The sequence below is a fragment of the Peromyscus maniculatus genome, chromosome 1 (genome assembly GCF_049852395.1).
Source record: "Peromyscus maniculatus bairdii isolate BWxNUB_F1_BW_parent chromosome 1, HU_Pman_BW_mat_3.1, whole genome shotgun sequence".
Classification (NCBI taxonomy): domain Eukaryota; kingdom Metazoa; phylum Chordata; class Mammalia; order Rodentia; family Cricetidae; genus Peromyscus; species Peromyscus maniculatus.
In genome coordinates, this window is record NC_134852.1 from 58,441,222 (window position 1) to 58,457,468 (window position 16,247).

The window sequence follows — 16,247 nt, forward strand, 5'->3', positions numbered from 1 at the left end:
AGGCTCACTGATCCTATATATTCCTTATACTCTGGAATAAAGTTGAGCGGATTTACCAAAATCTTTCTCCGTTCGTGCTCATGGGCCGCCAAAGCTATCTGTCACCCCACCTGCCTCTTTCCCCTCTCCATTTGGTGGCCAATAGGCCTAGGGGGAAAGAGCATCCCACAGTCTGATATGAAGCTGCTGCATCTACACTGAGAATCTGCTAAGAGCACAGCCACCTTCACCAGTTCCCTCACCCAGATCCCAGGGGGCCCGAAGCTGCAGCTCGTACCCCAGCACCTGTGACTTCTCCTGTATGGGTATACAGGAGACAGCTTCGTCCCTTAAACCTCCAGAAACCATCTTCACAGGTTCAGGCTCTTCTGCAGCAAATTCCCCACATTGCTCTGGATTCAGAGATTGAGGGGAGGGTCTAAATCTGCGTTAGGTTTTGATGTAAGGGAATGTTGGCTTAAAGGTTTGATCTTCTATCCAGACCCGAAAGTATTCAGCTCCAAGGCTGAAAGGCTGTCTTACTGTATGTCTGTCAACTGCAGTACACTTTCCATTTCCTTCAAGAATTGCTGCTTGGCATCCAAAATTTGCCTGACCGGCACAGGCGGTCTAGCCGCTGGCCATCCACTGCATTTCACATACCTTTCTTATTAAGCTTTCTCACTCCTGGCTTTTGATTCAAATTGAGGGACTTGGACTGGATCACACAGAGAGGCCACTGTGACACTGTATGCCGAGGTGTTTTGTCTCAGGGAAGAGGAATCCTAAGGGGTGCCAGAGAGATGGGGGAAATGCTAGTCAAGGGGAGAGTCAGAATATATCCAGCATTCTCTATCTCTCCATCTTTTTTGTGTGTATGATTATTATTTTCTTGGGTTTATTTATTTGTTTGTTTGTTTTGAGATGGGGTCTTAACTCTATTGCTCAGGCTTGGCTAGAGCTCACTGTGTAGCGCAGGCTGGTCCCAAACTCATCATAATCTTCCTGCCTCAGCCTTTGAAGGGTCAGAATCCCAGGTGTGAACCACCAGGCCCAGCAAGTTCACTCCATTACATGGTCCACTTGTGATGTTCACGAAGAATTCTAACAGTCATATAGATACACAGAGATACAGAAGAGTTACATACAGTTGGAAAATGTTGTTTATAGAGCTTCTCAGGGCAGGGTTCCACCAATATTCAGAAAACATGGTGTCTGTGAAGCACAGCCAAGTGGCACATGCATGTACTATAGCAATGGAATGTGTCTACCACAGGTGGACAGGAAGCTGTTGCCCTTCCTTTAGTGTGCTCTGAGAGCCAGCTCTGTCTTTATGACCAGAGTGACATAAAATTCCTTATCTGTTTCGCTCTCCATACAGGTGCATTAATCAGACGTTCAATTTAAAACTCTTGCTAACTGTGTAAGCCTTTTCTCCCATACAGGTGGCTAAACCTACAGCTTCATTCATGCCAAAATTCCATCTTTTTTCTACTATGATGGTGTGTGTACACATATAAGTCATGGGGAAATCTCTAGATTGGACTTTATATATGTGCATCACATGTATGCATATATAAATTCATACTGTGGTGTTGTTTGAGAAGATGCTTTAGATGCTTTCCAGTATGAGAGTCTATCCTGTAAGGTGCTCCAGTGGTTTATTCAGTGTGTCTATACACAGACTAAAATGTTGAGTTGGACAGGAAGGAAGGAAGGAAGGAAGGAAGGAAGGAAGGAAGGAAGGAAGGAAGGAAGGCAGGCTTTCTGCACCAGCCTTCTAAAAGTGAGCATGGTGCTTCTATAGCACGGAAGGAAGGAAGTCCATACTTCTCACTTAGAAAACATGCTGGCAAGGTTTTTGAGTGACAACAAGAAGCCAAGGGTGAGGTGAAGGAAGAGCAGCCACTTTCCCTTGCTGAACAGCCTCCTGGTCCATCTTTTTGGAAGGTGGGATGAAGCCTAAATCCAGCGCTTTGTATACAATCGGCTGGCACTCTGCCAATGAGTAGCATCCTCAGTTCTTATCAGCAAATATTTAGGGAACACATCATTGACTAAACTTTCATTACAGCACAGGACAGTAGTAGGATCTCTGCTTCCAGAGAAGTTGTCTTATTTGGGAAACAACAGCATTCTGGCTTGAAAACAGGCCTTCTGATACAACAGCAGGGCCTCTTTATTCCCCGAAAGGTGCTGCTTTGAAGTGTTGGTCTTTATCTTTTAATCCTGGTGGGAAAAGAGGGAATTTTTTCCCCTTCATATTCAATTCGTATTGTACCAAAATTCTAGGAGCTACACGTTGTTTGATATCTCTGTGAATTTAAATAAAAATATTTGTTTAAGAACTGGGAAGGAAGTGGAATGAGCCATCTTTTCTACTTACACAGGGAGAATGTGTGGTCTCAAGGGGGAACAGGTCCGTACTGGTTGGGAGTCAAATGGCGCAATTAAAACACACACACACACACACACACACACACACGATACACAGGACAAGGACAACACGGGACCACATTGTTGTCTTCTGAAGTCAGGTGACTAATGACCGTGACAGCTTACTCCTCACTGACAACTTGCTGTGTGTTAACTGCTGTCCAAACTTTCCTCAGATTCATTCACTTAATTCTCAGGGTAACACAAATGTGTGTGATCCCCACCTAACACAAGGAAACAGCAGCGTGTGGGGCTTCCAGTCAGCACTTTACAAGACCCAGGCCTACAGAAGGAGAAGAAATATTGCTGACAGGGCTGAAGACGATTTTCATAGAAGAGAAAATGTCTGAGGTTCCTTGAAGCCTACCTACATATAAAGAACTTAGAATATTCAGACTAAATGAACGTGATCAACACTCTCTGACTTTAAACTTGTAAAATCTCATTTTAAGATCATGAAATCGGTTTAGAATGACAAACCCTTGGGCTGCTCTGGGGTGACATGATGCCTCCTTCACTGTTGTTCCTACAATCAGTTGCTTGCTCTTAAACAATATTTGAGAGATAGGGATCTTATCAAGTTAAAACTGGACCTAACAGGCTTTCAGCCCTGTATGGTGCTACCAGATAATTATATTATGCCATGCCTAGGGAAACCTTATTATTGAGCCTGTACAAGCACAAAAGCTCAGAGTTTACACACCACACACAGAGAGGGACCTGAGGCCTTCACTACTTACAATTCTGTTTCTCGTCGAGGATGGAAAGAAGGTAGCCTCATCTTCGATGAGGAAGAGATCCTGACGGTATCTGCTGAACTGAGCGGTGAAGTAGTCACGGTGAGGATACTTCACAGTGGCTGGGAGCTTCACAGGCCCAAGCATGTAACTCAGGGGTGGGTACTTTGGCTGCCGGTTGTCACTCCACTTAATAGGCATCCTGATTCCCAGCACTTCAGCATAGGTGACTAGGACCTCCCATGGGGCGTGGATCTTCACAAAAAAGGTTTTTCCATCTTCAGAGTCCTGCATAAAAAAAGTGACCGAATGAAAGTTAAAAATTAAAGAAACAAGCCGGGCGGTGGTGGCTCACGCCTTTAATCCCAGCACTCGGGAGGCAGAGCCAGGCAGATCTCTGTGAGTTCGAGGCCAGCCTGGGCTACCAAGTGAGTTCCAGGAAAGGCGCAAAGCTACACAGAGAAAGCCTGTCTCGAAAAACAAAACAAAACAAAACAAAACAAAAAAATTAAAGAAACAAATCTCAAAATTTTCAACTTAATCAATTCAGCAAAGTTTTTAGGAAATGAGATTCCTCTATGATGTTTATGTATGTGTGCTATGGTGGTTTGAAGGAGAATGGCCTCCCTAGGCTTATATGTTTGAGTGCTTTGCCCCTATTTAGTGGAATTATTTGGGAAGGATTAGGAGATGTGGCTTTGTTGGAGGAGGTGTGTCACTGGGGGAGAACTTTGAAGTTTCAAAAGCATACTCCAGGTCCAGTGTCTTACTCTCTGCCCTCTACTTGTGGATCAAGATATAATTTCTCAGCTGTTCCTGCCTCTATAACATGCTCCTCCATCATATATTTTACTGTCTAAAATCATTGGCCTCCAATAAACTTTCTTTTATAAGTTGCCTTGGCCATGACATCTTATCATAGCAAAAGAAAAGAAACTAAGACATGTGCTAACATAGGAATAAACATATATACATTATATGCATATGTATATATGCATAGCACAGGGAGAGAGAGTCACAGAGACACATGGAGACTGAGAGAATTTTCTATGAAATATACTTCAGGTCTATGGCTATACTACCATGAATATGCTCAATGTCATCTAAAATATACTTCAGTGCGACTAGTTCACTCAGTACTAGATTGATTCACAGCTATAAGTTACGGGAATTCTGTCACCGGTCCCGAGGGCCAATTGGGAGGAGGGTTTTGGTCCAAGAAGTGGGGTTTTCATTGAGTATGGACGTGACTGAGATAAGAGGTGGCCCTTTCCAGCGAGCAACAATGGGTGTTGGAGGTGGCTTGTGACTCGGCTCAGGTCCCCCTTTTTGTTCTTGAATATTTGTGCAAATTAATATTGTGTAAAATAATAAATGGATTTTGTTTGTTAATAAATGTAAAGAAATCATTTTGCATCTGGTGCCCAACACGACCTTGCAAGAAAATTCAAAACTGTGTCCTTCGCGTTTGGACGCTGGGTGGTATGGTGGAGGGTGATCACTGTTCCCCCACCCCTGCCTTCCCGAATGGCTGCTTTGCTGTCTAGTGGAGGGTGCACGCCCCACCTTGCCTTCCAGCATTCCTGTTTTCTCAGATGCGGACTCCTAGCTCACCGCTGCTACCCCATACAGGTTCTGCCGGGCATGCACAGGTGCTGGAGCAGGTCCTGGTCCTGTAGCTTTGCGCAATCGCTTGGTGTGCTGCTGCCCTCACCCACCATACGTGCTATGCTCAGCATGCACAGGTGCTGGTGCAGGTCCTGGTCCTGCTGCCTCGTGCATTTGCCCCCGCATAAGGGTTCTATTCCACACAAGCACTGGGACAGAGTCTGGTCCAGCCACCTTCAGCGTTCACTCAGCCTGCTGAGCCTGAGCTACCTTGGTGCCGCACAGGCTCCACCTGCTGGTCAAACATCATCACTCCATCTCTGCTAACCAATCTTCTGAGGACTGGGAACTGGTGAGACACTTGGGAACTTTTAAATGGTAAAGTAGGTTATTAAATAAATTAATTAATTTAAATAAATAACAATTAAAAAGAAGAGGGGAAAGGACAATCTTAAAACTTTAAGATTGTTAAAAATTGACTTGTTAAAAATTAACTTGTTAAAAATTGGAAATATCATAATGCAGGGAATTAGGACCCTGTTCACTGTGGATGTGATATAAACAGAAAAACTAAATGAGGAGATAAACCACTTAGCTGGGATTGATACAATGTTGGTCATCATTATTATCAGTCTGGTAATTCATATTTTATTCTTAAAAATGTTTGATAACTGTGCCAAATATGAGAAATTGACTGATAAGATCAAGCCTTAGAAAAGGTTACTTACTACTTGGGGGCAATGAAGGGCGAGGGTCGAGGGAAAGAGAGCTTGGGGGAGTGGGAGATCTCAGCCGGATCAAGAACAGAGAGGGAGAACAAGGAATAGGAGACCATGGTAAATGAAGACCACATGAGAATAGGAAGAAGCAAAGTGCTAGAGAGACCCACAGAAATTCACAAAGATGCCCCCACAATAGACTGCTGGCAATGGTCAAGAGGCAGCCAGAACTGACCTACTCTGGTGATAGGATGGCCAAACACCCTAATTGTCGTGCTAGAAACCCCATCCAATGACTGAGGGAACTGGATGCAGAGATCCATGGCCAGGCCCCAGGTGGAGCTACAGGAGTTCAATTGGCAAGAAAGAGGAGGGTTTATATGAGCAAGAATTGTTGAGACCAAGGTTGGGAAAAGCACAGGTACAAATAGCCAAACAAATGAAAACACATGAACTATGAACCAATAGCTAAGGAGCCCCCAACTGGATCAGGCCCTCTGAATAGGTGAGACAGTTGATTGGCTTGATCTGTTTGGGAGGCATCCAGACAGTGGGACCGGGTCCTGTGCTCAGTGCATGAGTTGGCTATTTGAAACCTGGGGCTTATGCAGGGACGCTTGGCTCAGCCTGGGAGGAGGGGACTGGACCTGCTTGGACTGAGTCTACCAGGTTGATCTCAATCCTTGGGGGAGTCTTTGCCCTGGAGGAGATGGGAATGGGGCATGGGCTGGGGGGAAGATGAGGGGGGAGGAGGGGGAAGAACAAGGGAATCCATGGCTGATATGTAGAATTAAATTATATTGTAAAATAAAATAATAAAAAAGAAAAGGCTACTACTGATAATATGTAAGCCTTACAAATAATTACTGAAGAAAATAATACCATTTTGACTGATAAGCCTTAGAAAAAAATTATTAAAGGCACATGCCTTTAATCCCAGCACTCGGGAGGCAGAGCCGGGTGGATCTCTGTGAGTTCAAGGCCAGCATGGTCTACAGAGTGAGATCCAGGACAGACACCAGAACTGTCTTGAAAAACCAAAAACAAAACAAAAAAAAAAAGAAAGAAAAGAAAAGAAAAAGAAAAAGAAAAAATATTCAGACACAGACAGAAGAATTTAGAGGAGAACCAACCTCACCATTACCTTATGATATTAGAAATGAACAGCCCAAGGTTATTAGAAAACCAACCTTAATTTATCCAATTACCATTCAAGAATGACCACCAGTTTTAGGCATCCCCAAGGCTATTCAGAACTTAACTGGGATCCTATAGAAATGTTAGATTTGAAGAGATTTAAGGAAGCAATAGTTTCATATGATATGTATTCACCTTTTGTGAAGCAGATGCTAAATGCATGGGCCCATTGTAACAGAATTATTCCACAAGACTAAAAAGACTTAATTACAGCAGTGTTGGAATCTAATCCTCAGTTATAGTGGACTACCTGGTGAAGAGATGAAGCTAGGGTCATTAAACAGCAAGATGTGGTTAGAGGTTATGAAATTTCCCAAGATGAAATATTTGGTGAGGGCCATTATGCTGATGTGGGAAGACGGGTTACATCTGATGATCACAGCTTGGCCCTGTGCTGTACAGCAGATCTGAATGCTTGGGACAAGATTCAAGAATCAGGAAGGAGGACTGAGACATTTACTAAAACTATAAAAGACAAAAAAGAAGCCTTCACCGAATTTTTGCAAAGATTGACTCCAGCTGTAGTAGAATGATATGACATTTAGAAGTTAGACAAATATTAATTGAATCTTTGGCTTTTGGAAATGCTAATTCACAATGCAAATGGGTAGTTGGGACTTTAAAGGTAAGATCAGCACTCATAGAGTAATGTATCTGAAATATATAGTCACTATTGACTATAATAACCATGATGATTCTTGGATAGGAGAGGTGATTTCCAAAGGCTTGAAGAAAAATCAAAATGTCATATGTTTTAATTGTGGTAAACAAGGTCATTTAAAAGGGGATTGTAGGCTGGGAATTCCTAGAAACAATTTTTTTTTCTAGACAGAATACAAACAGAAGGCCCCAGCCTTCCTGAGTATGCAGAAGGTTCAGCAAAGGCTGACTACAATGAATGTAGATCAACAAGGGACAGACAAGGCAAACTTTTGCTATCAGGAAATTCCTTGGAGGCCTCTCACAGGCCCCTGTGTCAAATTTGGTTCAACCATTGTCTGTTACCATGGGAGAAACTCCACAGAGTAATTAAAGGACCTATTGTTAAATAAAAAATACTGTTCTGGATGACAAAATATCTTAGAAAATAAAACAAAAATTTCAGGAGAAATCATAAAACAAATATTTTGGCAAATTTCTATAAAGGATCAAAGATCAAAGTTAATAATACAGCTAAATGGCATTAAAATTGTGGGACTGGTAGACACAGGGGCAGATGCAACTATAATGGCATCAAAATTTTGTCATCCAAATTGGCCTCTTCAGTTGGTAAATGTTCAGCTTCTAGAGATTGGAACTTTATCTCAGGTGAAACAAAGCACAAGACAGATCAAATGTATAGGGCCTGAAGGACAGAGAAGAAAATCAAAACCACATGTGGCCAAATAGCAATGAACTTAGAGGAACATGATTTATTACAGCAGTGGAAAACACATATCAACATTCCTCCAATCTCAGAAACAAACCATAAAATAGAGAATGCTTCAGGGAGAAATCTTAAAAGTTATTCTCTAGAGTGGTCACAGACTGGTCAAGTTGTACATAAACAGTACCCAAAAGTTGGTGAACCTCTCAAAGGTGCAAACAGCTTTACCTTTAAAATGGTTAATTGATAAAAATGTCTGGGTAGAACAAGGGTCTTTGATATCAGAAACATTACAGGTATTAGAACAGCTGGTACAGGAACAACTAAATACTCAACATATTGAAGAATTGACCAGTCCTTGGAATTCTCCTATATTTTTCATTAAAAAGAAATCTGGAAAATGGAGAATGTTAACAGATTTGAGAGCCATAAATAAAGTAATTCAGCTGATGGGCCCTCTACAACCTGGAGTTCCCTGCCTTCTCTATTACCTAAAAGATGGTCTATTATAGTGAGTGATTTAAAGGATTGTTTCTTTACTATACCTTTACAAGAATAGGACAGAGAAAATTTGCCTTCATGGTGCCTACTTATAATAATTCTCAGCCTGTTAAAAGGTATCAGTGAAAAGTTCTGCCACAAGGGATGTTAAACAGCCCCATCCTGTGCAAAAATTTGTACAACAGCCATTGGAAATAATTCATAAACAATTTCCTCAATCCATAATATATTATTATATGGACAATATTTTACTAGCTGATTCAAATGTAGATACCTTAGAAGAAATGTTTAAGGAAGTAAAGAAAATATTGCCTTACTGGGGATTACAAATTGTTCCTGAAAAAATACAAAGAAGAGATTCTATTAATTACCTAGGATATAAAATAGGTTTACAAAAAAAAATGTAACCACAAAAGATACAAATCAGGAACTATCAATTGTGGACTCTTAATGACTTTCAAAAATTACTAGGAGACATTAACTGGCTATGGCCCACAATTGGATTAATAACTCAAGAACTAAGTAATTTATTTCAAACCTTACAAGGTGTCAAGAACTTAAATAGTTCAAGAAAATAATCAACTGAAGCTGAGAGAGAATTGGCTCTGGTAGAGAAAAAAATTACAGGATGCCCATGTTGATTGTTTGGACCCAGAGCTTGATTATATCCTCATTCTACCTTCTACCCATTCTCCTACTGGAATTCTTATGCAGAGAGATGATAATATTCTGGAATGGATATTCCTGCCACACAAACAGAGCAAAAAAATTAAAGACCTGTGTAGAAAAGGTTTCTGAATTGATTCTGAAAGGAAAATTGAGACTCCATTAATTAACAGGAATGGACCCAACAGAATTTGTAGTACCTTTTACTAATGCTGAAATGTCCTCTTTATGGACAGAAAATGAACATTGGCAAAGAGCTTGCAGTGATGTTTTGGGAGAGATGAACAACAAATATCCCCAAAGCAAGAGACTTCAATTTATAAAAATAACCAGCTGGGTCATTCCTCAGATTGTACAGGAAACACCAATATCTGGAGCCTTAACCTTCTATACTGATGCAAGTAAATCAGAAAAGGCAGGTTATAAATCAGGATATTTAAGTAAAGTGGCTCAAAGCCCTATAATTCTGTTCAAAAGTGCTATTCTCATGGTATTATTAGATGTTTTCAGAACCTTTTAATATGGTTACTGACTCTCAATATGCAGAAAGAATTATTTTACATATTGAAACCACTGAACTTATTCCTGATAATTCAGAATTAACCTCGCTATTTATACAATTACAGGAAATAGTCAGGAATAAGAATCATCCCATATACATAGCCCATATCAGATCCCATATGGGTCTACCAGGCCCTCTAGCACAAGGTAATGATGAAACTGATCAGTTATTAGTAGGAAATGTGCTGGAAGCCTCAGAACTTTATAAGAAGCACTATGTTAATAACAAGGGTTTGTAAAAGGAATTTTCTATCACTTGGCAACAAGCCAAGGAAATTATAAGGAAATGTCTTACTTCTTCTTTGTATAATCAAACTCCACTCACTGTCTGCAGGATTAACCCAAAGACTATTCAAATAAATAAAATTTGGCAAATGGATGTGTTTCATTTTGCAAAGTTTGGAAAATTAAAATATGTACATCATACCATAGATATAGATTTAGGATTTCAGTGGGCAACTTTTTTTGAGTTCTGAAAAGGCTAGTTATGTAATCACACATCTATTAGAAGTTCTGGCCATCATGGGAATACCTGTACAAATTAAGACTGACAATGCTCCAGCATATGTCTCTAGTAAAATGAAACAGTTTTTGCATATTATAACATAAAACATATTACAGGTATACTACACAATCCTACAGAACAAGCAGTTATAGAAAGATCTAATCACACTTTAAAATAAATGCTTAATAAACACAAAGGGGTAATCATGACCCCCAGAGATAGATTGCACAATACCACATTGACTTTAAATGTTTTAAATGCTAATGAAAGGGGAACAACAGCTACAGAGAGACATTGGATAATAGATAAACACCACTGAACTTAATCAGCCAGTATACTTTAAAAATGTCTTGCTCAAGTATGTTCATAGCAGTATTATTTGTAATGCCAGAACCTGGAAAGAACCTAGATGCCCCTCAACTGAAGAATGGATAAAGAAAATGTGGCACATGTACACAATGGAGTACTACTCAGCAGTAAAAAAATAATGACATCTTGAAATTTGCAGACAAATGGATGGAACTATAAAATATCCTGAGTGAGGTAACCCAGACTCAGAAAGACAAACATGGTGTGTACTCACTTGTAAGTGAATACTAGATAAAAAGCAAAGGATAACCAGACTGCAACCCACAACTCCAGAGAAGCTAGCTAACAAGGAGGACCCTAAGAGTGTTGCATGGATTGCCCTGGGAAGGGGAAATAGATCTTCTGAGTAAAATGGGGGTGAGAGGCAATAGAGGCTAGGGGATGGGGGATGAGAGCGTAAGGAAATGGGATGGTCAAGCTGGAACAAGAACAGAGTGGGAGAGCCATGAAAGAGATATCTTGATAGAGGGAGATATCACGGGGATAGGGAGAAAACTGGTGCTAGGGAAGTTCCCAGGAATCCACAAGGATGATCCTAGCTTAGACTGCTAGCAATAGTGGAGAGGGTGCCTGTGCTGGCTTACTCCAGTAATCAGATTGGTGAATACCCTGACTGTCATCATAGAGCCTTCATCCAATAACTGATGGAAGCAGATGCAGAGATCTACAGCAAGCACCAGACCAAGCTCCAGGAATCCAGTTGAAGAGAGGGAAGAGGGATTCTTTGAGCAAGGAGCATCAAGATCATGATGGGAAAACCTATAGAGACAACTGAACCAAACTAATGGGAACTCATGAACTTTAGACCAAAGCTGTGGAGCCTCCATGGGACTCTGCATAAGCGAGACAGTTGTGTAGCTTGGTCTGCTTAAGAGGCACCCTGGTAGTAGGATCGGGATCCATCCCTGGTGCATTACCTATGGTGTAACACCTTGCACAGCCTTGATGCAGGGGGAGGGGCTTGGACTTGCCTCAATGGAATGTACCAGACTTTACTGACTCCCCATGGGAGGCCTTACCTTTTCAGAGGAGGGAATGGGGAATGGTTGGGGGAGGATGAGGGAGCACAGGAAGAGGGGGGAAATCTGTGGTTGGTATGTAAAATGAATAAAAAAAATCCTAATAAAGAAAAAAAAAAGAGGGAGTGGGTATCTTGATGTGTAAAAAAAGTTTGACCTCAGAATGGAAACTAGGATATGTATTGCATTGAGGAAGAGGTTTGCTTTTGTTTCCACAGGAGAAGAAAAGCTATGGATACCATCAAAGTTGCTAAAGATTAGATTCAAACAGGAGAGACCTCTTGATTAGGATAGGTGATAGTTCATCAACTGATGTGATGATTCAATCTGACAAATAGGAAAACTCACCAAATTAGGGTCAGGACAGGGTTTTGTTTGTTTATTTCCTGGAAAATAAAAACATCTAACTGAGAAATCTAAAGATTCCTTTGGACAAATGAAGCATCAAAAAAGGAAGGGAGAACCATCCAGAAAAAATTACCAAGAAAAGGAGTAATCTGACCTAATGGTATAGAATACTTCCTACAGGGTAAATTTTATAAACCTTTCAAAATCTGTTTTTGCTCTACAGACATGTTAAACAGGTAGTCTTCATGTAGTCTTGTAGCTGGCTTTGGAGTTGGAGTGTGGCTCTCTTCTTCTCTAAGCCCAAGAATGTTTGTTAAAAGAGAATTCAAAGCCTGTCTTATATCAGAAGAGCCACCTGGTATGGGACAGAAGAAAACCAAAATCTAGAGACTATTATATTTTCACTAATCTCATAACCCTCTGACTTATTTTGACTCTTTAAAACTTTTCTTAAGGTATAAGTACTATCTCAAAATTTAAATTTTCTGTTTTGGTATTAATGATATTATAAAGTACTAACTAATTCTAAGCTTAGGTGTCACGTAGCTTCCTGTACATGATTTCAGACAAGTTTAAACAGATATTTAGGAATTAAGCCTAGATACCCCAAATGTATTTAATAGATCATGGTACTTTAACCTCTCTAAGATTTACAGCATACGATGTTTAATATGCTTAAGTTTTCTACAGTGAACAATAAACATTCATAACAGTGATCTCCTGAAGTCTCCATAAAGATGATGGTACCCCACAACAACAATTCTACTTAGATTGTGATAAAACCACTATGCTGATAAACCACCCAATGATTGGCTTTGGACTACAAACCCCTGAGGATAATTCCATTGTGGCTAGCTGAGATGGTCCACCCTCTTGCACTACTCCAGCTAGGACTTTAGATAAGCTCTACACTTTTCCATTACTCAGAGACTGGCAACAAATGATACAGGTAGCTCTCCCAGGACATGACCATTATTTAATTTTTTTCAGGGTCCCCTAGAGATGCTGTTACCTCCCCAGGCAGTAGGAAGTAATTTTAAGAACACGATACCCACATTCCCAATACCTTGTGTGGGTGGTTTTTGGTCTTTCACTGTGTTATGGATATTTGTTATCATGTCGGGGGGTTGGCTACAAGTTGTTATTTGGTATGGATAAAAAAGGGGGTGGTAGATCTGATAGGATAAAAAGGTAGATTATTGAATCTACTTTCAAACTAAAAAAGCAACTACTAGTCTTAAATAATTTGCATTGGTATTGATTTTTGTATATTTAAGTTTATTTTTGTTATACTGTATATATGTTTCTACTTCTGTTTAAGATATTTTTGTATATTAATACAAATTTAAGGTCATTTTTGTTATACTGTATGTATGTTTTTACTTCTGTTGAAGATATTTTTGTATATTGTTACAAACTTGAGGTTATTGTCCTTATGCTGTATGTCTGTTTCTATTTTTGCTTAAGGTATTACCTGTACAGCTTGTTTACTTATGCAATATGAAGTTTTAGTCCTTAAAAGCTATTTAGGCTAATAAAGAAATGCAGGCTAATACCCATAACTATCAAACTTATAGTCATGTTAGTTATGTTTTCTAGGTATACAGAGATATATTTCAGGTAGATAGGTAATCTTCAAACACTTCAAAGACCTACAGAATATGGCATTTAAAATGTTTTAATAACTTAGACTTTTCTCAACATGAAACATATCTGCTTTTGGCAGTACTGATCTACTTCTAAAGAGGACAATGGGCATTGAAGAAACTCCAATATGGAGTTTGCTTTCTTTGTGGCATAAGCTAGCCAGTAGGGCAAGAAACTGCCCTTGCCTCGACTGTTGACAGTACACTGTCCAAACTGGACAAACAGGACACAAAGAAAGTCAACTGCTGAACTTTGCCAGACAGGTTAGTACAGCCCTTCAAAAATTCTAGCTTCTGAAAAGAGTCTGTCACATATTTTAGGCCTGTAGGCCACAATGTTGCAGAGGAAACTTGGGTGACTGTCCAGGTAGCCAACTGTTTCTGTCATTTCTCACATTTTTTTGGAAGTCGCTTGCTTGCACTTCTTGCTTACTCAGGTAATACTAGTTCCTTCTCAGGTCTTTGATGGAGTTGAAGACTAGGTGGTTATAGTTATAGTTCTCCCAAATCTTGGCAAAAGGCATATTAGGATTTTATTTAGATGATTATATGATATTATTAATATATATTATAATGTATTATATGCATGCTGTTAGATATTCTCACTCTTCTTACATAGTTACTGCATAGAGCCCACCTGAAGATCCTCTACATGGGAAAATAAGTTACAGATTGTATTGTATTTCACATATTTATTGGTTCAGAACTGATGAGAAAAAAATTATTAGAAAATAAAATCAAAGTTAGAGGATATCAGAAGAGTCACAGGTAGAATATGATCTTAAGTAGGGCTTTAATCGCAACTTTAAAGGTAATTGCAGAAAACCAGTAAATGAACATGAATGGGTTAAAGAATAAACTAATGTAACCTATTCATGAACAGAGTATCATGGGTTAAATAGTGGGCTACCCTGCAAGACAGCCAGGTTCAGTGCAGAATGTGACAGGCAGCTTCAAGGAAAGACAGGTATGTAAACAAAGTGCTTTACCTTTCTGTACCTGGTAGAAAGTGTGTGTGTGTGTGTGTGTGTGTGTGTGTGTGTGTGTGTGTGTGTGTGTGTGTGTGTGTGTGTCTGTCTGTCTGTCTGTCTGTCTGTCTGTCTGATGTTGCATACATAGTGTGTGGGTGTGGGTGGCTGAAGTCAATACTAGGTGTAGTTCCTTAGAAGCCATCCACCTTGTTTGTTTGTTTGCTTTGAGACAGGATCTTTCACTGGGCCAGGGGCTCACCAATGAGGGTAGACTTGATGGACAGTATGTCCCAGGGACCCACTTTTTTTTTGCCCATTATTGGCTTTATAAGTACATATTACCACATCCAGATTTGTATATGGTTTCAAGGTGAAACTCGGGTATCCATGCTTGTATGGCAAGCACTTTGCAGACTGGGCATTCTCCCACTTCCTATGCTCCTACTGACTTTTAAAAAGTTTCACTGAAACTTCACCTCACTGACTACTGACCTGTGACAATGCAAGTCTTCTTGTCTCTATGCACATTTCTGTAGCCAAAAGATTCATGTGTTATTCCAAACCTATCATCTATATGGCCAAATACATGAATAGGAGAAAGACCTGCTTAAAATAAGAACCTTGCATAATTTATCAAATATAGTTACCATTTTGTCTTCAATTTCCAACTCAAGACCTGTTTTCCTGAGATTTAGCTGAAATTCCCGTCTTCTCTCCTATGGCAAAAACAAATGGAAAGGGTGATGCAGGTGCTCTGTATCAGTGGACAGCACCAACCTGACCCTTCGTGGTAGCTGGAAATGCCAGGCCAACCCTTTGGGTTTGTTCATAGTGCGAAGGCAATTCTCTGTGTTAGTGCACAGTGACAGGCCAACACTCTGTTAGCTGGCATGCCTGGCTAACCTTGGTGATGGCTTATTAAGGGCTAGGCAGACTCAAGGCTGCGCTTCCAGAGGGTTCTAGGACCTTCCACGGTTGTATGCAAAAATTCCCTACAAAACATCCCTACCTTCAGGCCATGGGCTGATTTTGACCTATACCATAATTGACAAAACTCTGGGAATACAAAATAGGAACAATCTCTAAGATTTACAAGTGCTATTTGAAGATATGCACAAAATTAAACTGAGTGATTTGAAAGTATGAGAAGCCTTTGGGGACAGAGACACACAGGCTCCTAGCTGGTAAGGACTCAATATTACAAAAACCATCAATCCTCAAATCAATTATTCTAATGTCACTGCAGGCCATAATCTCATCGTGGCCTTTGCTCTTGAATAGCAAGAGGGCTTTCACTTAGAGAAAGAAAGGGTAAGATTCACTACAGGTCACGGCTTGCAAATAATAATTACTGTAGGATTTAGACAAAGCATTAATGAGTAAAGCTTCTTCCAGCCTCCATTGTGATTGAAGTGTGAACATTTTCAGAAAGACTGAAATTTGAAAAGCTTCACTAGGATGTTCTGAGTCATTTATGACCAATAGGTTCCTTTACATTGAGGTTCTGGTAAACTTTATAAGGAATCACTTTAGTATGTCCTTTCCCCTTCCAGTGTTAGTATGAAGGGGCCTATGTCTGAAAACCCTCCCTCCAGCTATCTTTACTTAAATACATTTCT

General features: G+C 40.1%; 1 protein-coding gene across 7 annotated transcripts in view; it reads right to left on the reverse strand.

Annotated features, from left to right (window-relative positions):
• Ano5 (anoctamin 5) overlaps nucleotides 1–16,247 on the reverse strand; it is a 77,354-nt gene that overhangs the window by 38,862 nt on the left and 22,245 nt on the right. For 5 of the 7 annotated variants that reach the window (XM_076543244.1, XM_042276975.2, XM_006990207.4 and 2 more), the window contains 2 exons: nucleotides 15,276–15,344; nucleotides 3,156–3,440 (listed from right to left, as the gene is read on the reverse strand). In XM_076543244.1, the coding sequence (XP_076399359.1) occupies nucleotides 3,156–3,440; nucleotides 15,276–15,344 (354 nt within the window). The remainder of the gene's footprint in view (nucleotides 1–3,155; nucleotides 3,441–15,275; nucleotides 15,345–16,247) is intronic. The other 2 variants (XM_076543248.1, XM_006990206.4) reach the window with 1 other exon arrangement.